Source organism: Tetrao urogallus (genome assembly GCF_951394365.1).
Source record: "Tetrao urogallus genome assembly, chromosome: 24".
Classification (NCBI taxonomy): domain Eukaryota; kingdom Metazoa; phylum Chordata; class Aves; order Galliformes; family Phasianidae; genus Tetrao; species Tetrao urogallus.
The window spans coordinates 1,235,096-1,261,378 of record NC_136837.1 but is presented as its reverse complement, the minus strand read 5'-3'; the positions used below and the strand labels follow the sequence as shown (position 1 = coordinate 1,261,378).

General features: G+C 50.6%; 1 protein-coding gene across 1 annotated transcript; it reads right to left on the bottom strand.

Moving 5' to 3' along the window:
* BLTP3A (bridge-like lipid transfer protein family member 3A) lies at positions 1 to 24,685 on the bottom strand (the record flags this gene model as incomplete). The annotated part of the gene is made up of 21 exons (XM_079546561.1): positions 1 to 126; positions 568 to 683; positions 1,260 to 1,368; positions 2,140 to 2,405; positions 3,851 to 3,998; positions 4,098 to 4,249; positions 4,764 to 4,957; positions 5,169 to 6,733; positions 7,541 to 7,734; positions 8,194 to 8,335; positions 9,456 to 9,598; positions 10,069 to 10,233; positions 10,738 to 10,824; positions 11,193 to 11,370; positions 11,769 to 11,939; positions 12,515 to 12,655; positions 12,841 to 13,030; positions 13,192 to 13,283; positions 13,687 to 13,725; positions 14,957 to 15,119; positions 24,642 to 24,685. The coding sequence occupies 21 exons, from the start codon at positions 24,683 to 24,685 to the stop codon at positions 1 to 3; spliced, it is 4,425 nt and encodes a 1,474-aa protein (XP_079402687.1).
* Between the last annotated feature and the right edge of the window lie 1,598 nt (positions 24,686 to 26,283).

Below are 26,283 nucleotides of genomic sequence, written 5' to 3'. Positions count from 1 at the left end.
TCAGAGCTCAAAGAGGGGATTGTATTTCCTAATTTCCTGCAGAAGGCGAGCCTTGTCCATGTTGGCTTCTGCAAGGGCTATTTTCATGTTCTGAAGCTCTCTTTGCAACTCTGGCACTTCCTTTAACTACAAGAGACAGAGAAGAAAAAGAAAAACAAAGCAGGAGTTTAGAAAGGTAAGCAGCAGGGCAGATCTAACTACACTCATGCACACACAAAGCTCACTGACAGCCACCAGTTTGATTTGCAAAGTACTTCTAACCGCTGCCTGAGGACTTCCATACCTGTCAGCAGAGCCAGCTCAGGCTGCCAGAGATGCATTTCTAATGTCTACTTTCTCTTAAGACTTCCTTTCACACTTCTAGCCCTAGGAGTAAGGCCTGCAGCAAGCTAGCTGATCCCTTAATACTCTGAATGCCTGTAAAGGGAGGTACAGACTGCTTTGTGTGCTCCCTATCTGCAACACACCACACCTACCAGTAAGTGCAAACAGATGCAGACAAAAGACTTTTCTTGCCCACTGCCAGCTATCTGGTTGTCTAGACAGCAGCAGGCAGCAGTGACTCACCTGCAGTCCACGCATCCCTCCTGCTGGTGCTGCCAAAACACACTGTGCTGGGGCCTTGTGGCCCTGAAGAACTGACACAGGTTTGTCCAGTTTCGCTGAGTCCTCCCCTTGTGGAGCTGGAAAGAAAAAAAAAACAAAAAGCATGGAGATATTTAATTATTATTTATTTGACAGGATTCTTAGGACTGCAAGAAAAACTTGGATGCTCTTTTTGTCTGAAACAAAAACAGGAAGAAAAGAGACACATCTTATCCCCATTTTAAAAGGGAGAAGCTACGCCAAGGGAAGGTGCAGAAGTGCTTCATGATTGTATAAGCTCTAGGAAACACCAGGCATGAATTCAGGCTGCCCATTCAGTGTTCTAGGTGTTAATCTGTTCTGCTTGAGGTATCAGTTTTTCTGCCCAAACAATACAACAAAAGCAGTGAGAAGCAGAGAGGCAGGAATGCCTGCAGCCAGCAACCAGCCCTGCAGAGCAGCCAAAGGCTGTAGATGCTGGCACTGAAGACAGAAGATTATTTGCCCATTCTGCAGAACTGCAAGAATCAGAATTAGGGACAGCACACACAACAGAGTGCATCCTTCCCACCACCAACCATCCCGTTTCGGCTCCAGCCTCCACAATCAGGCCCAGCAGAGCACAACCTCCAACAAGGCCTAGAGAATAAAACACGTTTCCTGACATTTCTGACCTGTTAGGTAGAAAACTCCATCATCTCTGCGCTTCACGAGGACGTGATCTATTGCCAAGGTGACAGGAACAGGGCCAGGGGAGGTGGGGTATATCTGGGGGCTGTCATCCTGGAAAATTAAACAAAGCAAAACAAAAGGCAGAAAAAAAGACATTAACTGCTGTGACAGCTCTGGCAAAGGGCTCCCCTTGCCCCCAGCCTTCACAGGGGTAACATTACCAACCAGAGCTCACCAAGGTCACCCACCATATGGAAAAGCCTGGCTTTATTTACGCAGAGACTTAATTTGTGCAGAAAGGACTGGCAGGGATCACAGCACAGTTCTGCCATATCCATGACAAAGGCTGGGGAGAAGCCATCTCCCCTGGGATCGCTCTCACAGTTGTCCTGCAAATTCCTGATTCAAAAACCTATTAAAATGAAGCCAGTATCTCTAAGTCTGGAGATTCTCAGGTTGCTGTGGTTCCTGCTTGCCAGTGGAGCAAGCTTATTGCTTTCCGAAAAACAGTTTTGTCCGCCTTTACATCAACCAGCTCTTACATAATGTGGTTTTTTTCACCCATAATTCTTTACACGCTTACCAAAAAGGTCAAATAATTCTCATTTCACACAAGCACTTGGGGAAGAGGTATTTAATTCTCTTTCCCTTCAGTCTGCAAATAGATCATCAACAAAGCTGGGGAGAGAGTCTGAATGGCAGGCTCCTGTTTCTCCACCATCTGAGCTTGTGTTACCGTTTGCCCATTAGAAACAAAATAAAACACCATCAGGGAAACAGGAGCTTTGCAGAAAGGCACAGCGATCCCACATCATCCTTCCCGAAGCAGAACACCGAGGTGAGCCCTGCTCAGGATCCCGCCTCAGCTCCCCACACACCCACCTTCAACGTGATTTTGGCATCCACAACTTCAATCTCCATGGGGATCACCTCCGGGATGATTTCATCCTCAAGGAAGGGGCCGAGGTTGGTAAGGAAGGACATGAAGAACTCTGCTGCGTAACTGCGGACCAGCATCTGAAGGAAGCCGTTCTGAGCAGCGAGCGGGGAATGCACAGCAGCGTGAGGCCCTGCTGCGAGGCGCAAGCACACTTGTGGCTGGGTCTGAGCAGCTTCAGGGGCTGAAGGCTTCTCCACCTCTGCATCTCCTGAAGCACAAAGCATCACGGAAGCACAGAATTATTAAGGTTGGAAAAGAGAGCTGCAGTCCAACCCTCAGCCCGTCACCAAAATGCCCACTAAAGCACGACCCTGAAAGAGCTCACTGCAGGACATCATAGAATCATAGAATCACCAAGGTTGGAAAAGACCTCAAAGCTCATCCAGTCCAACCGTTCACCCATTCCCAATAGCTCCCACTAAACCATGTCCCTCAACACAACATCCAGCCTTTCCTTGAACACCCCCAGGCTCGGTGACTCCACCACCTCCCTGGGCATCCATTGCAGTGCCTGACCACCCTTTCTGAAAAGTAATACTTCCTCATGTCCAGCCTGAATCTCCCCTGCTGTAGCTTGAAGCCATTCCCTCTGCTCCTATCACTGATGACACGGAAGCAGAGGCCGACCCCCAGCTCACTGCAGCCTCCCTTCAGAAGTTACAGAGAGCAGTGAGGTCTCCCCTGAGCTCCTCTTCTCCAGGCTGAACATTCCCAGCTCCTTCAGCCTCTCCTCATCAGCCCTGTGTTCCAGATCCCTCACCAGCTTTGTTGCCCTCCTTTGAACACGTTCCAGGGCCTCAATGTCTTTCTTGCAGTGAGGGGCAATCAGATGGCATCAGTAGTAAGGGAAATGGTCAAAATAGGTCTCACAAGAAATCACAGAATCACAGAATGGCCCGGGTTGCAAAGGAGCACAGTGCTCATCCAGTTCCAACCCCCTGCTGTGTGCAGGTCCCCAGCCAGCAGCCCAGGCTGCCCAGAGCCACATCCAGCCTGGCCTTGAATGCCTGCAGGGCTGGGGCATCCACAGCCTCCTTGGGCAACCTGTTCCCATAATAAATAAGACCAGGTTTCAAAACACTCAGAGTTCACATCCCAGAAGCTGCCACCAGAACCAGGCTGCTTAATCCCCCAGGCCCACCCACCTCTCTCACCATCAGCACATTACAAAGCCAGCCTTCATTTAGCATTTGCACAAACAGAGCAGAAACTCTCAGCCTCCCAGAGCTGCTCACCACCACCCAACCTTCTATTCGCTGTGCCCCCTCGTGGTTACAAACAGCATGGATCAATAACAGCCCAACTGAGCATGTTTGCACTCAGAAGGTTTGGGTTGCAGCTGCTGCTGTGCTTTCCATTTGTTTGTTTCTTTAAAATTCGAACACATCTGTAGGGAAGTGCCCCAGCCCAGAAGGGTTATTCTCAGGGCAGGGATATTTGGGGTTTCCCTAGGGAGTTTTATCCCTCTTTTTGCTGATTTCATTCACTCCAGAAGAAATTTAAACACTTCCATAAAGGATGAGGGTTTCACTGTGCTGGACACCACACAGCTTGACTGTACAGGTACTTCAGCTTTGTGAACACTGAAGTTAGAACGGAAGATTCCTTGAGAGCAGCTAGCACACGACCCAGTTGTAAAAGCCAGAGCCTTACCCACACAGCCATGCAGGTATTGCCACATCCCAACATTGTTCAGCTGCTCTGGAACCACGTTCATGACTTGTAAAGCAACAGACAAATCATCACCTCGTGCCTCTACGGCACAGTTCACCTTGTTCATCTTCAGTAGAAGGACAGACACCTGAAACACAGAGGGACAAGCTCAGCCAGTGGAACACAGCCACACGGTTCACTTCAAGGCTCAGTGAGAGGCAGCATCACAAGGGAACAAAGCTCTGACCAGCTGCAGGCTGGGCTCCTCGCTCTGGGAAGCTGAGCTGTTTACTTCAGGAGAAGCTCCGCTCTCATCCTCCGCCACCAGGTTTGCTCTGCTGCCTGCATTGCTGTGCAGCTGGAGAAGATGCCCTGAAGGAAGAGGGTCCAGGCTGGGCTCTGAAATAGAATGGAACAACAACAGCTCGATTCTTGGTGTTTTTTTTCTGGTTTTAAGCAGTTCTGATCTCAGCATCTGCCTTAATCTCACGACCTGAACCATCCTCTAGAGAATGTTTTCCAGTTCCTTGGATGAACCTAAACAATGTGCAGCTGAAGTGAAGAATACTCACTGCAATGCATGGCACCCCTACTTCCAACCATCCTTTATGAAACCCTCCCCAGAAGCTGTGGGACATCTGCCTACCTGCACACCACCTCTCTACTATGGCCAAATGCCTCAGAGCAGCACAGTAATGGTGCTGGGAAAACCCTCCCCACTCATTTATACTCTTCATCTCAAAAAAAAAAAAAAGCATCTACAAAAGCATTAAGAGCCACTGTGGGTGAAAATGCTCATCATCTTCAAAAAGAATGAGTGGCACAAGGAATCCTGTAAGAACACAGCATGAGCTGCACTGTTAGCTGGTGTGAAGTAAGAGAGGGGACGAGGACACAGCTGGACCCTGGTTACCAGAGTCTGTGAGCATTACAAAGCCATCGCTGCCATCGCTGTCCACTGACAGCCCATCCTCAGGACCACTCCCATCCACAGACGTGGTGTCAAAGGAATGTTGGGATGCTGTCCTCTTCATGGAGAAGAAACGCATCCGGCTGCTGCCACCCCCTGGAGTCACGGCCCCCTCTTCTGCTTTGGGCACAGAATCCCTACAAAAAAATACAACAAAGAAAAGGACAAAGGCAAACAGGATTACACAGGTACTGCACTAAACTCTACATGCTTGCAATGCAGGCTTTTGTCTACTTATATTATGAAGGTCTGACACCTCTCTGGTCCAAATGGCACACAGACAGAGGGAGCAGTCGACCTACATCTTCCCCCTTTCCCAGCAGCCTTGCAGGAGGATAGCTCACTCACTTGGCTGGGGGGAGAGAGAGCATTTTCTGCACAGTAGAGGTCATCTTCTCCCGGCTCAAGCTCAGAGCATCTTTTGTTATAGACATAGCTTCTTTGGTGAGGTCCATGGTAACATGCAGAGCTTCCTTGGTGGCATCCTTTGTGATGTGCAGCGCACTAGACAGCTCCACCTCCAGGTTCTTCAAAGGGAGGAGCTCTGCCTGGCCATTGAGAGAGGGATTTCCTCCTCCCGGGGGGCCGGCACTGGTTGAGGTTGGGCTAAGGGGGAGGGGAGCAGGGCTCTGAGGATGGCTGCCAGGCTCTTCTGCTCCTTCTGCAACCAGGGCTTCCACAGCTTCCTCTATCAGACCTTTCTCCTCCATGCTCTTACTTGGTGGGGCTGTGCTCAGAGCTCCATCGCTTGCAGATTTTGGAAGCCTCTCCAGTGGCACATTGGTTGCACTGGCGCCTGTATTTTCAGCCTCATTGTCCTCTGGGACCCCTGTGCTATTGCACATTCCCTTTTCTGAACCGGTCTCGGATTTCTGCTCCTTCTCCTCAGCTGCCAGCTCCTTCTCTTCAGCTGCCAATCCTTCCTTGCTGTCTGAAGGTGAGAGCTCCGACTCTATCAGGCTTGTTGTATCTGAGTCGAGGGATTTGGGCTCCAAGCAGGAGCCTGGTGTGGGGTTCATGAGCAGGGCCACTTCAGCACTGTGGAACATAACTCCTACCGAAGCAGACATGGGATCTAAAGGACACCCAGTCACCTCCTGGGTGTCTTGGGTCAGCTGCTCCTGTAGTGTTTGCAGAACTTCTTTCATCCTGAGCAGCACCAGGTACTGGTAGTGGTTGAGACGAACTTTGACATGAACAGAGGAGGACAAAAGCACGTGGATATCAGCAGAGGCTTCCAGCTCTTTGTCATCTACTCCATCGTTAAGTTCACACTCAGATTCTCCCAAGGCACCCATCGTCTCTGGGACCTTGTAGATGCTCTTCAGATCCTGGTCAGTTCTTGATCTTTGACAAACTCCATGCTCTCTGGGAAGGTTCTCGTTCTTGGAGTGATTGCTAAAGCTGGCAGAAGACTTGATTTTCAAATCAGAGACAGATGACGGCTGTCGTTTAGATATCTGAGCTTGCCCCCATCTCTTGGGAAGACAGGCCCAAACGGAAAGGGGAAACGGCTCGATAAAGCTAAGGGCTCTGCCCTTTGAGCTCTCAGCACCCTCGAAGTCCAGGCAGAGCTCAGTGAAATTCACAGACCACAGATCTTCAGAGGCAGAGGTTTTGCGCAATGGCTGAGGAAAACCTGAATGCTTCTGAGGTCCAGCATCCACCTCGTAGGCATGGTGCAAGAAAAGGGTATGGAGGAGGTTAAAATTGTCCTGGGATCGTGGGAACTGGGTGTAGCTGGAGTGGAAGAATTCGGAACCAGCAAATTTACGGAAGAGGCTCTGGAGGTCCTGGCAGCTGCAGAAGGGAGCATGGCGGGTGTTGGTGGCCGTCATCTCCGACGTGTGGATGCAGAGCGCCTGCGGGCGATCCTGATGGGCAGCGACTTTCTTCTCCACAGGGATGCTGAGCTACAAGAAAGAGAAAGATGTTTTTCACACAGAAGGTGGTGAGGCACTGGCACAGGTTGCCCAAGGAGGCTGTGGATGCCCCAGCCCTGCAGGCATTCAAAGCCAGGCTGGATGTGGCTCTGGGCAGCCTGGGCTGCTGGTTGGGACCTGCACACAGCAGGGGGTTGGAACTGGATGAGCATTGTGGGCCTTTTCAACCCAGGCCATTCTGTGATATGATATGATATGATATGACATGACATGACATGACATGACATGATGTAAGTAAAGCAGCAAGAGGGGAAATCAACAGAACCCCATTCTGGCCATTTACACTGAAATTCAGCTGTGGAATATATAAACAGTTGAGAAGTCTTGGTCTCTACTAAAATCCCAAGAGCTGAACTAGATTCTCATTTGAGAAATTGAATAAAATTTACAAATCAGAGAAGAGAAATGAGACACAAGGAAAATATCACCTAGATGGCAAACATCACAGGATGTCAACGCCACAGACAGATGCCCATTGGGAATGGAATGGGAGTCAAAGCAACTTCCGAAGTCCAGAAAGCAACTTCTGGTTACCTGAACCAGCAATTCCTCCTTCCTCCTTGAAACTACTTCATAACTATTGACCTGTCCATCTATTCTGAAGTAGAACTCAAATGCTTGTTTTATGGCCCATAGATAAAAACAAAACCAACACAAGCAGTGGGCGGAAGAAAGGTGGAGGTTTTGTTTGCTCATCCTGGACTCCAGCTATTCCCTGGTACTTCCACCACAGAGAGGGAGAGGACACTGCTGTGCAAAGGAGGAAGGGCATGGTACCTTCAGCTGGAAGCCATCCAGTCGAACGTCAACATGCTCATCACATTTGCCTGAGTCCTCCAGCTTGTAGATTGCTTTGAACTGCTCCAGGCTGCGATAAAGGTCCAGACAGAAGAGGTTTATCCAGAGCATGCTTGCTGTGTCCAGGGTCAGCGTCAGACCATTCAGCTGTACATACAGGTTTGGGCAAGGAACTAGAACAAAACAGAATCAAATTCAGTTCCTGCACTGCAAACACCAAAGCACAGGGCTTTAACATCCACCCCAACACAGACCTCGTGGATGTGAAAAGCTGAGAAGCAGCAGAGCAGCGAGGAGCCCCAGTTCTCACACCAGGGCTGCAGAGCGCTCAGAGCTCCCTGGGGTCCCAGAAGCCCAAGCTTTAACCAAAGCAGGTCTTTCAATAAAGCAGGTCTTTCAATACGCTCTTGGGTTCATTATTTTTTGAGTACAGCATTTCCTCCACATTTTGCACCACGTAAACCCTACACCATTTTCTCAGTAGTAATTTAGAAAGGCAAACATGCAAACGTCAGGGAACCGAATGGACACTGACATGCAGAGAAGCTTCAAAATGGACAACACATCTAAAGAATGAAAACACTGATTTCTGAAGGAACTTATGAAAGAAGGTGCTAACCTTGGTGTATTACCTGGAAAGTCCTGATTGTCTGGGAAGTAATACTCTGTGAATTCAATGTGGATTGCAGAGACCTGATCAGGCAGGTTGAGGAATTTTCTACTACACGAAAGCAGGGTGGAAGGTTTCTTACTGTGCTGGCCAGCTGTGGAAACCTGAAAACACCAATGGCAAAAATGCAGTTGTACAGAACCTGCAAGTGGCAAAAGAAAGCATCCCAGAAACCTGCAGCCTCCCACACTCAATGTGTCTCATTTACACATCAAACACACTTGGCTTTCCAGTAATGACTCAACTTTCCCCTACCTTCTAACACTGTCAACTCCTCTCCTTCCAGGGAATTCATCTCTTTGTATACACATATATTCTTCCAGTATTTAAAAGAGGATTACAAACAGGAGGGCAATCAACTTTTTACAAGGGTAAACAGTGATAGAACAGGGGGAAATGGTTTTAAGCTCAAGGAGGGAAGGTTGAGGTTGGATGTCAGGGGGAAGTTCTTTACTATGAGAGTGGTGAGGTGCTGGAACAGCTGCCCAGAGAGGCTGTGATGCCCCGTGCATCCCTGGAGGTGTTCAAGGCCAGGTTGGATGGGGCCCTGGGCAGCCTGGGCTGGTGCCAGATCTGGAGGTTGGTGGCCCTGCTTGTAGCAGGGGGTTGGAACTTGATGATCCCTGGGGCTCCTTCCAACCCAAGGCATCCTATGATTCTATGATTTATATCCCACATCACTGCTATTAAGAACCACAACAATCAGATTTAGGTGATGTGAATAAACAGAAGTGAATCCCATCATAACTTTCTCCAGTATTAACAGCATGCCAGTAAGTGCATGACAGCATCTGGTACAGATCTCACAAAGGGCACAGGGTGTGTGGATGTAGGGTGATCCGCTCCAGTGATCCCTGCTGTGCTGGGTCAGAAAGCACAAGGGCAGATACATTCCTGCTCTGTCAAAAATCCCCATCTTCACCTCCTTCTCAAATACACGAAATCTTTTATCCTGGCTTTGCCTGAGGAGGTTTGAAAGCGGACACGAACTCAAAGAGCGCAGAAACACTGTGGCTCTTCATGCAATTTCCTCTGCACGTGACAACGACCAGCACTCCCTGCTTGCCTTAACGGCTGCACGAGCAGCACAATAATGGCATTCAGCTTGCGATGGCCGGCCTGCACTGAGCGAGATCTGTGCCATTTATTTGCACCACAGCCAATTAAACTTCCTTCCTCACATAAACCCCACGTGGCTGCCCCCAGGCACTGCTCAGCCCCCACCTGGTGAACGTCCAAGTCGTCCACACGCAGCAGCACACAGCTGGAGCGCAGGCGGTGCCAGGGAGGGTGCCGGAGTTGGGGCAGACTGCAGGGAGCTCCACGGCCCTTCTCCAGGGGGCTCTTGTGAGGACTCAAGGACGCGTCTGTGGGGATGGGAGAGCAGAAGGGTTTTACTCAACTCCTTTGTAGTGAACGTCGCCGTCAGCTCCGACACAGAGCAGAAATAACAGCCCCAGAATTAGAAACAGATGGGCACAGCCAGGCAGGAAAAGAAAGCCAGCACTCAGTGCTTGCAGAGGAACTGTGAAAGATCAGCGTGATCTGCACCAACAGAAGTTCTTCAGCTGCATTTCAGCCACCCTCTGCTGCTCAGCCTATTTCATTTACTCATTACACATTCACTTAAAGAGGATAGAAATAAGCCAGGTCTGTCCATTCTTGCTGCGGTATTATTCCAATATAAAACTCATTGTACTGTGCCATTAAATTGATGATTTTTGGTGTGCCATGCAATTCTGAACAATGGATCAAGCTGCTAAGAAAGGGAACTAGAGATGCTGCTGGATGGAGAACAGCTGTTATCACCTCCAGGAGTTTAATCCAACATCCTTACCTGCTTTCTTTTTGAAGGGAGAAAGTGGAGTCTTGGCAAAGGCAGCATCCATTTCTTCATAATGCTTCTCCACCTTGCTCTGAAATTCACTGACCAACCTTTTTGCCCATTGTCCCCGCGTCTCCATTGCCTCACTGTACCTCACCCAGTGCTTGCAGGCATCTCCTGCATTAAAGTAAACACACCAGCTTTAAAATTAGGCTCCTGCGTACTCACAACTCTCTTGTTCCCCTTAAACCAATATCAATCTGTAAAGCATCCCCCTTGATTGATATCACATTCTGTTGCTACTCCAAATACAAGCATTGGGAACAATGCCACGGTGACACTTCTTCTTGCACCCTCACTTAACCAACAAACAGATTTTCTCCTGAGACACAACCCTTTCTAATTGATGTGCTCAGAATCAGGTCCTGAGCTTCAGCAACCCAAAAAGAAATTCAAAGTTCCAACTTTATGGTTTTATGGCAGGCAGCAACTCGTTCCTTTCTTCGCACTCTGCCAACAACTTGTCAATCTTCCACCAAGAGGTAAATCAGATCAACCCTGACCACGAGGATTTCAGATCCAGGTCCTTTGTGCAGCTCTTTCTTCTTGCCCTGCCCGACGCCTCACAGCATCACCATTCTTCAAGTTCTTTTTTCAAGCTGGAATGACAAACCCCCTTACCAGCCCTATGGAAGGGATAATAGTCAAAAGCCATCCTCCTGAAGGTCAGCTGCATGGCACCTCCCAGCATCCCATGCTTCAAAGTGCCTGTGAGAAATGGAACAAAGAAAACTATGATCAGCTCTGCAATCCAAGCCCTGACTCAGGATAATTCAGAACAATGCTGCTCTGATTGCCATCACTGTTACCATGGCTGGTATCTGCTTCTAAAGAGCTCTATCAGAATCTCATCCTAGGGGAGGAAAAGGGCAATTGAATGTAACAAGGCAACAGTTTATACCATAGGAACCAGATCTAGAATCTCAAATTCCAAATCACAAGACCCCACTGCTTTGCAGGCTCCCATTAATCACACTTCTCACGGCACCAATCAGGAGAGTTTCCAGAGGAAAATCCTCTTTTGAGAAAGAAAAGGACTGGCTGATTTTTTTGCTCCTGCTGCTGCTCTCTGTTACCTGACTCTCGAGTGTGGCTGTCGTCACAAATGTGCAGATCCAGGCGTGAGATGAGGAGGTGGTAGGACGACTCCTTCATGTCGTGTTTATCGAAGTACTGACCAATGCTGGTTGCATTCAGGCTGACTCCAAATGGTTGAGACCAGGACTGCTGGGTACTGGGAGCTGGTGGTGTGATCTGTTAGGAAACAACGAGCTTGGTAAGAGCTCATCTTGGAAGATATTCTGAGACCAAAAGGGCAAAGTATTCCTTATGATCCCTCCTGTAACCTCACTGCACTACATGCACTGCCCTCCTTCCCCAGAGATTCCACTACCAGTGATATTCCTCTTCCCCCCCTAGAAACACTTTTTGGCCTCTGCCCTACGTATTTATTGTATGACATTCACCAATCAGTTACTTAGAACGGGATCTGGGGAAAAACATAAAAAAACAAGTGGTGAGGGATGTTCAAAGTTGCTGCTTAGAACTGCTGCTTCAAGGCTCTCACAGACTATGCTATATGGAAACCAAAGAACAACAGCAAAAAATCAAGAGCTCTCTCTGTCTTTTCCTCTTCCCTATGGCTCACTCACCTGCACAGAGTCTGGTGCCAAGCTCTTCCTCTGCTGAGCAGACTTCTCCATGGCTTCACTCAGAGACTCTGCATATTTCATCATTGCTTTCAGCTGAGAGTCTGTCAGCACCCAGAGAAGGTCGTCAAGGAGAAACATCAGCTTTGATGCCATCACATTGCAATCTTTGGTCTGAAAACAGCAAGAAGGTGTCAAGGACTAAGAGCTGCTCACTTTACACTCTTCTCAAAATACACAGAAGCTGTAGCACGAAGCAGAGATGCTGCTCTGAAACTCATCTGAGAGAGAAGTTAACTCATCTGGTGGATGCCCACACTGCTCTCATCTGAGAAGGAAAGGACTCAAAGCTACCTTCTCTTTGGAAGGGAAATTGATTGCTGGCCATTTAAGACAGAAAAACAAGAGATGACAATTTTTTGCAACTTCTCATCACATCCACTCATCATCACCTTTCTGCTGACAGCTAAAAGCAAAGCTAGCAGCCTTCCAGCTCCCAGTAAAGAGATGACAGATCTCCTTGGGACGAGAAAACAGATTTTAAGACTTGCTGCACACACATTATTCTCCCCAGGGAAATAGCTTTGACATTTGGTGAGAACACAGCTGTTTCCAACAGACAGCAGAGCAGTACATCAGCTCGGGCTCAGTACTTGTGAAGGAGATGAAGCGTGGCTGAGGGATGTGGGAGGAAATGTGCATCATGGCTGCAGAGAAGGCGTCCCCCAGGGGATGGGTGAAACACTCACCCTTCTCTTGAGAGAGATCTGTATCCTCCCCTGGTTCGTAATGAGTCTCAGAGGAGTAGTAACAGGGTCCTGATCACCGTTGTCAGTTGCATCTGCTTCAATGCGGAGCGTCTGCCAGGTGAGTTCTTTGAATGTCAAAACCTACCCAGAAAGAGGAAAATGGGGAGATGCTGAGATTTGCATCAGCTGCCAGGACTAAAGGAAACCCTTTAAGGACACAGAATGAAACAAGGGCACGGGGAACCGTCCCACACGTCTTTCCTCTGCAGTCCCTATCCACAAACAGGGATGTAGCCCAGGTCAGGCAACATCTGAAGGCTCCTTACCTCCCCTCTCTGTGGATCGGTGATGCGGGTGAGCCGCAGGTCGCTCTGCTGCCAGTTGGGGTTGACGCTGTAGCCTTGAAGCTGCCACAGCTCAAAAGAAGCATGAAAGGCCTTGGAGTGAATCTTGATAGTGATGGAATTGACAACAATAAACATCCCCTCCACGACCTTTTCAGCAAAGCCGTATTCGCTGCAAAGAGAAAAATCCTTTAAGTCATCAGGGAGAGAGCGCGGTACGTGTGGAACCACTCAAAGCAGAACCCCCAGAGGTCAGTGGTTGACTTTCGAGAAGAACAGCCCATCCCATACCCCAGCACGTCAGAAAGAAGCCACGGGACTCAGGGGTCTGACCTCTGGCCGGCTGCAAGAGCAATGGGAGACTGTCCATTGGGTGGCCTGGGCTCTTCACATGTCCGCATCTCTACCTCCACTTTGTCCAGGTACTGGAAGACAAAAGACAGGAGCAGTAAATACAAGACCAAGGCTCAAGGTCAGCCTTACACCCTCAGGTCTGAGGCTCTAGGGCTGGTATAACCCAGCTGTGCTACCTCACATCCCTCAGTCTCGTGCTGAAGTTCTCACACCTTTCAGTGCCAGAATGGTTGGGTGATCTGAATCTCCAAAAGTGGGGGGAAACAAACAGCAAAAAGCAGGCAACGCTGCCCAAGAGCTGAGCCCAGCTCCATGCTGCAGGGAAATGGGAATCCCATGGGAGGTCACCCAACTTCTAATAGAACTGCTCTCAGAATTCCCCCATGCTCTGAAGGCCTGGAGGCTTCATGTTGACACTGCGCTTCACAGTTTCCCTTCAGAGAATTAGGAAGAGAACAAGAGAATAAACATTACCAAACAGATTGGGTGCGTCTTCAGTTTTGTCCACTGGATCTGAAACAATAAAGGTAAGATCACAAGAGTCACCTTTGCACTGGGAAAGTTAAGATATTGCAGGGAACCATTTGAGCTCAAAGTTCTGCTCTGAGAAATGACCAGTATGACTTTCCATCATCTCTAAATCCAGTCAAACAGCTCAGAAGGGGAAGTGAGACATTGCAGCTGCCAGCCCTACAAGCCCAGCCCAGCTTTTGCATCTCGTATGTCATTGTGAGTAATAGGTGCTCAGTGGGTCAAATTCAGATTCCTCCACTCCCTTCGTAGAAAATGCTGCCATTGCTGAAAGTCAGGTCACCCTTTTGAAGACTCCATACAAACCCAAATGATCCTATTTGATTTGCTTGCAGCCACACTTACTCTGCAGTTCTTGTACAAGGGAGGACAAACGTTTGGTGCTATATTAAGCAGATCTGACTCTAAAAACAGATAGAACAGATCTGATGAGTAAGACAGGCTCGTTTTCATTCTCATTTGGCAGAGTAGAACCATCATAGCAAGTCTCCTCCATGTACTAAAAAACCGTGCGTCCAGGTAATGCAGCTATGGTCGGTACCAGCCGAGATTAAACAGCCTGGCATTTCACATCAACTGAAAAAAAGTCAATTTCGTGCTCTAAAAAGCACAAGGAGGAAAATTTCTAAGAGGGGTCAGAGTGCAAAAGTGCAGCTGCCCATGCGTGCCCAACTTCAGCCATTATGCACATAAGCAGCAAACGGTGGCTGAATGAGCGCAGGGCGCACTGCTTCTCAGTGTGCCATTCACAGAGCTCTTAAGAGCTGCCTTCTCAACAATGAAGGCTTCAGCTCAATTTGTTTTATGGTGCCTCACAGCATCGCCAGGCTTTCAGATAGCAGCACTCCATTTGTCTCTGCTTCCTATTCCCGGTGGAGGTCTGTGTTCATTCCTTAGCATTAACAAAACAAGCCACTGGGGATGAGGGAAGACACAGAGAACTGCTCAGCGATCAAAATAAGAGGAAAATAGAGGAAATGGGGAAACAGAGCTGTAAAACCTTAAGGTGCTTGGGGGTAACGAGCAGGGAGACATTCATCACCATTTCTTCTGAAGAACAGTGCCAGCTCACCAACTAAAACTAATGCAGCAAAAGCAAGCATGCAGTGAAGCTGCGAGGCTCTTTGCCACAGCGTGCTCTGGATATTAAGTGAAGGGTGAATTAAATGACGTGTGTGGAACCCAGGGACGTGACCACAGCCCCCCTGCTCACCCTGATGGATGCCTTGTTGCAGTAGACCCGGGTGATGGCGAGCCAGGTGGGCAGCTCCAGCACATTCTGCAGCACCTCCTCATCCAGCTCCAGGTTGGTCAGCTGCCCCTGCCCCTTCAGGGTGCTCAGGTTGATTTTGTCTGGAGAGAGATTCTTGGTGAACCTACAGGAGAGGAAAGAAGAGGCTCTAAAACCAAGGCCAAGCGGAGCTGCTGAGACCCGCAGAGCCTTTCAGAAGGGCGCGTTAAGTGAAAAGAATCTGCTTTCTTCTTTGTGAAAACATGCTGACATTTTTAGGCCCAAGGCAAGTTGGTTTTTCCAAAAAAAAAAATAAACCACCCAGAAAACCCCTTTATATTTTGACATTTGAAGGGACTTTATTTATTTTTTCTTTCTAAATCAAATTCAAGGAACTGAAAATTCCATCTAAAGCCCTGGAAAGGCAGAATTCAGCAGAACTGCCTTAGGACAGAAACAAACCCAAACCAAAGCCAAACCACAGATAGGGAGAACAACTTTGCTCCCCTATGAGCGCCAAAGCAGTGATGAAATGCTTTGCTACCCAGATTTTTCTAGGTAATGAGGACAGAGGAAAGGAAAAGCCCGTTCATAAATTATTTTTATTGCTGTCTCTTTAAACAGCAGCCTGGCAAGCTCTCTGGTCAGCAGGTCCATTGCAACCCAACCCTCAGCCCAAATTCCCATCCTCCCCATTGGCATCCACCACCCTGCTCCCTCTGCTCCCGTTTCTTCTCCCAGGGGTTTATTCTTGCATATATTCTGCTATCTCCCTTCTGGGCCTGAGATTTAAGTGCGACAGATGGAACGATTCCAGCAGGGCCGGTCAAGAGCAGCATGCCCTGCTGCAAACCTGAAAACCTCTGCCATCATTCAAAGCACCACGGACCCATCCATTGCACTGCAGCCCCCAGGCTTCCTGCCAGCTCATTGACTCACTGCTGCAGCCAGAGCTCATTTCATAGGATCACAGAATGGCCTGGGTTGAAAAGGACCACAATGATCATCTCTTTTCAACCCCCTGCTATGTGCAGGGTCGCCAAGCACCAGACCGGGCTGCCCACATTCCTCTGTGCTAATACTCATTCAGCACAGCGCTCCAGAAAGCAGAAGAAAGGCCCTATTGTCAGCACAAGCAGGACAAGGCTCTCAGCCCCGTGTCTCCATTCTCTCTCCTCTCCCTGCACCGTGGTCCCATTCCCTGGGAAAGGCTCACGGGGCATCGTGCACAAAGTGCAGGCACTGCTGAAGGGAGCAGAGGGGAGGAGGATGCAGAGCACTGCTGCTGGGATGGCAATGGGTGCAGCCATGGGGCTGTGCTACCAAGCTGCCTGAGCCGTCTGCCAGCCCAGAGCTTCCTGCAAGAAAAGTACCCTTCTAAACCCAGCATTTCGTTAACACAGATGGTGGTGAGGTACTGCTGTTAGGACACAGCACTGTGAATCTGCCTCCATCCCTCCTGCACAGCGTGGCCTCCTGCTGCTGCAGAACCACAGGCAGACGCTGTGATCTGCCACCTCCCCGAGCCGCAGGTGCTGCTGATGCCAGCATCCCAGGGAAGCTGACACGTTTGCTGCGAGCGCGTCGCTCCCTTTGACCTCCTGCTGAAACACACGCGGGCAGGAGGCCAAGATCAACACAGCATCCCAGCCCTGCACAAAGAAACGTGGCGCTGGGTGCCAAGGAGACGCAGCGATGCGCTGGGAGCTGTGAGGTCGGTGCTGAGTCCTGATGTACAAAACCCAGGCACTGCGTTACGCTGAACGCCTCCAGAGGCAACCTGCTTTGCCTTCAGCCCTGCTGAAAGCTGCTGTAATCACGCTCACTCAGGACCGGGTTTGAGAATAAAGCAATCCCAGTGAGGAAAGCACAGGGCACCGCTATGCTCGCGTGGGGAGCTGCAGCTGTCTGACATCCTCGTCCCAGGCTGGGCGCTTGGGTGGGTGCTGCAGAAAGAAAAACAAAACTCAGCATAGAACTGCTTCACCCAGTGCATACGTGTGCCAAAAATAAAAATAGCCCTGGGTGTGCTGGGGAAGGAGGGCGAAGCTGCGACACCGGACACTGCAAGAGGGAGCGGTGTGAAACACGACCCAGCCTGAAACAAACGTCTGTGTTCATCTGCAGGGAAAGGCTGCAGAAATCCTGTGAGCAGATGAGAGCAGCAGAGGCGCTGCGGGTGGAAGCACTCTCAGCTGTGAGACACTTTGGTGCTTCCAATGCACGTTGGTGGGGAATACAGAAGGAGTAGAGATGATGCATGCCTGCGAATTTGGAAGCTTACAGATGCCAAACTGAAAAGAACCGCTTTGGTCACTGCCAGGGGAAGGACAGAGCTGTGAGAGCAGACGATTTGAGCTGCTTGTTGGCAGGCTTGCTGCATTCATAGTCACAAGCAGTAGCATTTTTGGCAGCACGGATTGCTGGCCTAGAGAAAAATGAATGAAAACGGTGACTATTAGAAAAACAGACCGTGTGGGATAGTTGCTTTTTTTTTCCCCCAACTCTGGAAGAAGTCATGCAGCACTAAGCCAGTGAACTCACAGGACTGCACTCCTTTTGAGCCTGCTCACATTACCATGACAAAAGTCAACGCAGAAAATCCTTTCCCAGCCTTGACAGAGCTGTCCTGCAGACTCACAGGGCCATTCTGCAGCTGGGTACACAAGCACAAATGCAGGCACTCCCATGCCACGAGTGACAGCCTCCTTTCTGGCAGCATCTGCAGCTGACAGCCAACAGAGCATCCCAGTCACCTGCGCCCATGGAAAGCCTTCAGCTGACTGATGTGCAGTTAAGATGACAGCAAATATCAGCTAGAAGTTTCTAACCGCTGTAACCAGGGCAGCCCTGCTGGGCCAAGGCTCCTTCTTATGCCAGTTTACAGAGATTTCCCTGCTGTACGCTCTCCCCTTTTTGTGATAACGTGGGCACTGCAGTTTGCAATCAGCAGACGCACAGTAGTGAACCGTGCCATCCCAGCTTCTTGGCAAAATGAAGGCTTTGCTCTTTCCTAAGCAGAAACGCCACCCAGATGAGCGAACCCTCAGCAGCTCCTTTGGACCCAGCCGAAAAGCACCGTGCTCCTTACAGGAACCCTTGGCCTTTGGGATTCCCCCACTGCATGCTGTAGGTGGGCACAGGAGAGTTCCTCTGTTTGCTCCATCATCAGCCTGAGCACATGTACAAGAAATGACGCCACTCCTGCATGACGGCCTGCCCCATTCACCAGCTGGGAGATCCAGAGGCTGCAAACCCATGGACTGCAAGCAGGAGTTTGGCCAATCTTACAGCTGGCCTCAAGCCAGGCTGTACCCATAAATAAAACATCTACGTCCACACCTGTAGCTGCTGCCACGCTGCATCCAACCACACACAGATAAAAATGCTCTCCTTGGAGCCATCCCTCCCCCCACACAGATCCTCCCTTCAGCACATCTTCTGCCTCAGACCCCGTTTGCAATTACCCACTGATCGCCTCCTATTGCACACAACCAGCACCCACACGACAAAACACTCGTTCCTATTAATATCTTCGTTACTATGGTTATTATATGCAAGAACTAATTAGCAGGACAGCAGTGACCTCGGTTTTGTTTAGTGCCACGCATCATCCATCAGCAGGAGAGAACAACCCACGGTGGTTGCCACCAGTGCAGATGGAAAAATACTGTGAAAAACTCTGTGTCAGGCCAGTTCCCTTCGTGCTGACTCTTGTGAGCCACAAAGGTCGTTGTTACATGGAGATAAAGTCATGAGTGGAAAAGGAAAGGTCAGGCAGTGCTGAGGATGGGAGGCTTTCAAGGAAGACAACAGCAGAAGCTCTGACTGCAAAACACGTCTGGGAATGAAGTGAAAGATAACTGTGGAGGAAATAAAACTGGGCAAGTGATCAGAACTTCTATAAAAAGGGAGGAAAACTGCTGGCTTGGAGGCACATGGGAAGAAGAAGGAAAGCCTTTTCAGGAAGCAAAACCACGTTAAGTAGATTTTGCACAACCTAGGTTTTGCACAACCCCAGAGCCATCTGCCTGGTCACAGTGCTGCCCAACACTGAGAGATGCAGATCTGCAGCCAAGGAAGAGAAAAGAGCAGAAAATGAGGCTGACTGATGCACAGCGTTGTATGCATGTGGTGTGGCCTCTAGCACCAATCCCATCCACCTAACTGGTATAAAGGCATTTAGAATTGGAGGAGCCTTGATTGATACCAAACAAACTGTTGGGATGATGGAAAGCATCGCATCCTATGGAAACCAACCTATGGAAATAATATATGGAAACCAACCTATGGAAACCAACCTATGGAAACCAACCCATGGAAACCAACCTATGGAAACCAACCTATGGAAACCAACCTATGGAAGTCTGGAGAAGAGGAGGCTGAGGGGAGACCTCATTGCACTTTACAGCTTCCTGAAGGGAGGTTGTGGTGCAAAAGGGTCTGGCCTCATCTCCCAGGCAAATAGTAGGACCCGAGGAAACGGCCAGAAGTTGTACCAGAGGAGGTTTAGGTTGGACATTAGGAGAAACTTTTTCTCTCAGAGGGTGGTCAGGCAGTGGAATGGCTGCCCAGGGAGGTGGTGGAGTCGCCGTCCCGGCAGTGTTCAAGAGGCGCCTGGATGTGGAGCTACAAGATGTGGTTTAGTAGCTTGTGGTACTGATAGGAATGGGAGGGTGGTTGGACTAGATGATCTTGCAGGTCGTTTCCAACCTTGTGATTCTGTGATTCTAAACCAACCTATGGAAATAATCCTATGGAAACCATCCCCATAACTCCAGCTCTGCTGCACTGGGCAGGCAGCAATGTTTGGTTCCACCACAAGAAACCTGTTGAGCTCACCCTATTCCACCTGCAGAACAGCACCGCACCTGTCTGCTCGTTATCAGGTGAACTCAGCGCACTGCTGACGATTTCAAGGCAGCAGCACTACATAAAATCAACATTCTGTCTTTCCAAGCACCAACTGCTCTGATAAAAGGCCAGTCGGCTCAACAGCCCAAATCCAAGGGCAAAGGCACTCCCACCACAAAATGCCCAAAGCAATTCCTTATCAGCTCTCCCAGCTCCCAGAGCAGCGTTATCTGCTGCAATGCACTGCGATGCAGCTACAGCCAAAGGACTCAGAAATTCAAGTCAAAGTGAAACTCTTGAGGATGACCCACGTTTCCAAGCAGATGAAAGAGACTGCAGCATTCCCCAAGGCTTCCTCCCCGCTCACACACCCAAAAGCACTCTGAAAACCTGAAAACGACTGCACCCCACATTAGGGGGATTTCTTACACTGCTGCCACCTCCTTTGGCACTTGGAGGTTGGTGAAGCAAAGCACAGGTTAATGGACAGAGGCAAGGATGCTGGCAGGGTGGAACAGAAGATTGGTTTTGCTATTTCCAGCTCGTTGGCTGGGAGCTCAGGGAGGTTTAAATGGCGCTGCCCCATGAAGCCTGGAACACGAAACCTCTGCAGCTGCCAGGGAATTTCCCAGGACTGACCCTCAAGCGAGCAGCAGAGCACAAAGGAAAAGGAGGAAGGAGTGCATAAGCAAACACAGCATTCCCAGTGCCTCGTGCTGGGCAGGAGCCCCGCTGCTTGGATTATTCATCTTGTGATCTGAGCCGCGTTTTTCTTTCCCAATGGCAGGAAATCCGAAGTGATGACATAATTCAGAGCTGGCTGAGCAGCGCCGGGCTGAAGGAGCCCCACAGAAATGAAGCACACCGAGGAGAGCCCGTGCTGTGAGCACTGCCTGGTCTGCAGAGCACCGGCAGCTCGAGGAGGTTGCACTGCATCGCTGCAATGCTCCACCAAGCCCAGCTGCTGCAGGGAGATGCATGCAGCCTGAGCAATGGTAGTGCAATTTCTTTTTGCATTAGCAAGAGCCTATTTAGCATTCTGGAAAGGGCACATGTTGCTCCCTTGAGCAGAGGGGAAGCAGCTGCAAACACCTTGCAGCAGCAGCTGATGCATGTTTCATCAGATGACAGTTTGGCGGCCCAGCAGCCCTGATTGGCGTTAGAGATTACTTTCTGTGAAAGATAAATGTCACATCCTGTCATGCGTATGCTCTCCCTCCCCACCCCTGTTTGAACAAGGAATTAGTAGCTGTATTAAGTAACTACAACACCTCAGGCTTTTGACTTTGCATACAGAGTTCCTCAGTATTTAAATCTAAACAAAAAGCCATGAAAAGGTACGAGTGAGATAAGAAAAATTCCCTCAAGGGGCTGAGTTCAGATGGCATCCAGCAAGGCACTGGGTCACACAGAGCCCATGCAGCAGTGCAGGCTTGGGGAGAGCAGCTGGAGAGGTGCCTGGTGAGACCTCACCTCAAATACTGGGCTCAGGTCCCTGCAGGAAGGATGCTCAGACGAAGAGAAGGGAGGAGGAAGATGCACGAGTGTGGGGACAGAGAGGAGGAGGGGAGAGCCCAGCAACGCACAGCCACAGGCAGGAGGCTCAGCAACGAGGTGACCCATCTCCTTTCTCGGGTGACAAGTGATAGGACACGAGGAAAAGGTCTCAAGTGGCACAAGGAGAGGTTTAGATCAGAATCAGGAAAAATTTCTGCATGGAGAGGGCAGCCAAGCGTTGGAAGGGGCAGCACGGGGAGGTGGTGGGCACTCCATCCCTGGGGGCGTTTGGAAATGTGTGGATGTGGCACCGAGTGACAGTTTGGTGATGAGACCTAAGGATCTTGAAGGACTTTTCCAGCTTAGATGATGCTGTGATTCCATTACCTGGCTGAACAGAACCACAGAATAGAATGCTCTGCAGATGGGAGACTAATGGCTGCTTTAACTTCAGTTTTTACCCGCTGGCAGCTCTGTGCTTTCACTTAATTCCCAGCTACTTTAGGGCAATTATGGTCTTCTGCAGGAAAGATTTCCCTGATTTCTGAAGAACATGAAATCAGCTCCAGCTGAAACTGTATTGTTAGTGCCAATTGCAGAAGGGACCTGCAGAGGACCCTGGGACACCCAAATCATTTTATGGTCTGCAGATCTCATCAGCCCACTCTCAGATGCGACCTCCTTGCTTTTCCCCCTACCCACCACGCTCTTTCCATTTCTGGCAGTTAATTTAGAATCAAAGTCAGGAAATTGGAAGAAACTCAGAGGGTTCTTGCAGCCCGGATAGTGGCAGCAGGTCCTTCTAAAGCAGAGGGTTTCCAACACGTTGTTCTCACTGAAAATCCACTGCTTTGGTTGTCACTGCAAAGCCACAGCTGCAGCTCAGTATTTGAGCACACAGAGGACAAGAAATGAGAAGCAAAGAGACCTGAGACCTCCCAGAGAAGCAGGCAGTGCAGGTGGAGCAGAAGCAGCCCTTGCTTGCAAAGGGCAATAAGAAGTGGATTTTAAAGGCCAGGAAGGGATTCTGAGGTTCTCAGACCCATGTTATTTCAGAACAGCACACAACAGCCTTATTCATCCCTGGCTAAGGCACTGCCTGCAACACCCACATACTGCTAAACTGATCCAGAAGAAGAAACGAAGGATACGCTGCAGGCTTCTGTGCCAGCAGGGGCTTTATGTGCTGCAGAGCTTACATGCAGCTGCAAACAGAAGGGGGAGAGGCAAAGCAGTCCTGCCAAGGCCCAAAGCACCGGGAGCTGGAGGTGCCGTGCTGAGATGCACTCTGGTTTATGAGCGTCACGTGAAAGAAGTGTCATTCCTCCTGGCTGCTATCTGACCTACATTTACACTCGTCAAAGCATTACATCGTGTAGATGGTACGCAACTGTTTTGTTTTCTAGGATATTTTTTTAGTTCTGCTCCTAAAACTTCTTTCATTTATCCCCAAAGGTGCAGCACGGCTCTGCAGCTTCCTCCAGGCCTCATCTTCCTCTGCGCAGCACCTGCATGGAGCAGCAAGTGAGAGTGGATGGCAGGATGGATGGCTGTGCTGCCCTGCGCCAGCCAGATACAGCTCAGCTCCAGCATTCATCAGGATGCCCGTGGAGCCCCAACCCTTCATTCAGCAGCTTCCAAAGGTGGGGAAGGAGGAAAACAAAGCAGCCAAGGGAAGCGAAGCAGTGATGACAGAGAAATCCCTGCCTTCCCCACATCCCAGCTCACACACAGCTGCTCTGCCACCAGTGGGGAAACTCAGCCTCACAGATCCCTGCAAGCAGCCACGGGGATCCCATCGGACACTGCTGTGATTCACCCGGTCTGAACAGTGGTGTCAAAGAGCTCCTTCATATTTCCCTCATCTCTCTGCCTCTCTGATCCCTTCCTTGCAAATCTGCAGAGATAGAAGGAACAAAAGCGAGCTCCACACATAACACAAGGAACAAGGAATTGCTTCATATGCAAATGGAAAGCTGGAAATAAAGGCAGGTTAACGATTGAGCGGTGAAATTCTTCCAGGCAAATGAGCACAGCAGAAAGAAAAACCCAAAGGGAGTGTGAAGCAGAGTTATCTGCAGCAAACAGAACTGGAATGGAAAAACATCCTCTTTTTAATACAGTATCAGTGTTCAAAATGCGTTGCTGCAAAGTATCTGCAACATTTAAGTGAGAATGAGGCAGGATCAGACCAAGCACCCCCAAATATGTTCTTAAACTCCAGGCAAAGCAGCAGGGAGGAATAATGCTCAGCTCTGCTCCAGCCTGTAGGAGCTGCTGCTCTCATCCACCTCTCCTTGCTAGCAATCCGAAGGTCGGGAGGCTGATCCATCCCAGATCCATCCCAGATCCATCAGTGCCATGCTTTGAGATGGAACAGCACAAGAATCCTGACGATCCGTGATGTCAGATGAGCAGCAATTCATTTGAATGCAGCAAAGCCAGCAGCAGGCCCTGCTGCACACAGCACTGAGCAGCACTGAGCCCAAACCAATGCAGATGGACACCCCGTGGAGCTCAATTCAAGTCTGCAGGGATTCCTCTCAGGATCTCAGTGCCTCCCCTCAGCTCCAGGGAGGGACTCCCAGTTTTAATCCTCACTCCAGCACCGATCCCATGGAATGCGGGGTTAGTCTCTATGATCTCGTGCCCCTCAATGTACATCTGAGTCTCTCTGCCAGAGGCACAGAGTGGCTCCATCACCCGCAGCTCACAGCGCACACAGAAGTGATCCCAGGGATGGGATGCGGCCCTGCAGGGACAGGCTGAGAGCTGGGAAAGAAGGGGACACAGGACGGCAGGGTCTGTGTGACAGGGGAAGGGGAAAGGGTCTCAAAGAGGGGAGGTTTAGGTTGGATATAAGGAAGGTTTTGCGGCCAGGTGAGGCACCGCACGGGCTGCAGGGAGGCGGTGATGCCGCGTCCCCAGAGACCCCAGGGGGCTGTGAGCACTGATGGAGCTGCGGGCGTGCAAGGATGGCTTTTAGAGATCCCTGCCGACCCCAGCGGTCCTGCAGCTCCTCAGAGCGCTGTGCAAACCTTGCCGCTCCGCACCTCCGCGGGGAAACTGAGGCAGAGGAACCAGCCAAGGTCAGCGCAGAGCCAAAATAAAAAGCCGCCATTCCCACGGAGCTTCCAGCTCCCTCCTCCAACCTCACCGACGCGAGCAGCCCCTGAACGCCGCGCATCCTACAGCTCCGGGACGGCCGAATCCCCCCGGGACGAACAGCACGGCCATCGGGACGGACGGACCTCGTGCCCCCCCCGCACCCCTCCCGCACATCCCGGCCCCACGGGGCGCTCCGCGGATGCCTCACCGGGACAGGTGCTTCAGGATCTGCTTCTTGATGATGGCGGCCATGCCGCGGCGGGTGGGCTGGGGGGGTCGGGAGGGGTCGGGGGGGTTCAGCGCTGCGGCCGTCGGTCCCCCATCGCCGCTCCTCCGCCGCTCCGCTCCGCCCCGCCGCTCCCGTCCGCCCTCTGGCGGCCCCGCGCGGCCCCGTCCCCGCTGTCTGCCCGAAGGGGCGGCACCGCGGGTGGAAAAAACGCTTCTGGAGCCGTTCCGTGCGGCACGGGATCGTTACGGTCTGGAAACAGCGCCGAGACCTGCAGCCCGCCCCACTCTGCGCCCCGCTGACCGCGGCCCTCGGTGCCACATCCCCGCATTTCCCGGCCTCTCCCAGGTGTAGGAATGGAACGTTGGTGCTGCGTTTGATATTAAAAAGGGGGAATTGATTGAGGGAGTAGAGCACACTGTTTGTATTTTGTAACTTGTCCTTAGAAATGTGATGTGAAAAGGTAGAAATGCCATCTATGTTGGTAACATGCTTTAGGAATACAGCTGCTGGATTACGTGATTAATTCTTGCTTGCAAAATGCAGTAGTTTTTAAATGTTGCAAATAGTGTAGGTATAGTGTGATGGACTAGAGAGCATGTTGTAGGGCTGTTCTGTTTGGGTAAGAGACCCTCAGCAAAAGAAAAACAGACTTAGCAAACATCAAAGCAGGCAGGGCTGCACACTGGCTGGCTTGCCTTGCTCTGTGGGCAGGTTGGGGTGCAGCAGGCAGGCATCAAGGCCCTCTGTCCTTCCAAGCTTATCTGTATGCAAGGACGAGCAGATGTGCAGAAACAGCGACCGAGTGTTGAGTGAGCAAATGTGAGAAGTTACTAATTAGCAATACATGCTCAGCTGCAACAATTGATGTTTAGCCAGTATCTGTGTGTTCAGCTGAGCATCAGGAAGATCGTGATCCTAAAGCACTCGGCCAATGAGGAACCAGGGGAGAAGGAGATAAGCGTCGAGTAATAGGGCATAAAAGATGGAATGCTGTTTTCTGGGTGCTCTCCTGCCTGCAGGAGGCCCACCACTGCAATTGTGAATAAAACCTGCTTTATCAGAGATACCGTCCTGATACATTATTTGGGTATTTCCAACACAGGGACGGTGACCCACCGCCCCCCAGCAGCCCGTGCCACTGCAGCACCATCCTTAACGCTCAGCCTGCCCCTTCCTGGTGCCACGTGAGGCCATCACCTCCCGTCCATCGCCGTTAGCTGGGAGCAAAGGCCGACCCCCACCTCACCAATGCCTCCCTTCGGGATATGAGGTCCCCCCTGAGCTCCTCTTCTCCAGACTCAGCCATCCCAGCTCCCCATCAGAGCCCTCGTAGCTCCATGCCCACCCGCAGCACCCCGACGTCTCTGCTGAAGGAGTGGCTCAGAACGCAGCGCTGAGGACAGGCGGTCACCTCCTGCTCCTGCTGGCTGCTGACACAACCAGGCTGCCATCACGTTCTTGGCTGCCCAGGCTGTCAGCTGACACCTCCAAACCCTCCTCCACACAGCTTTCCAGTCACTGCCCCAACGCAGCTCTGCACAGAGCTGCTCTCACCGAAGCGCAGGACGTGGCACTCGCACCCCTTTGGCCTCAGCCCAGCAGTGCAGTCTGTCCAGGTCCC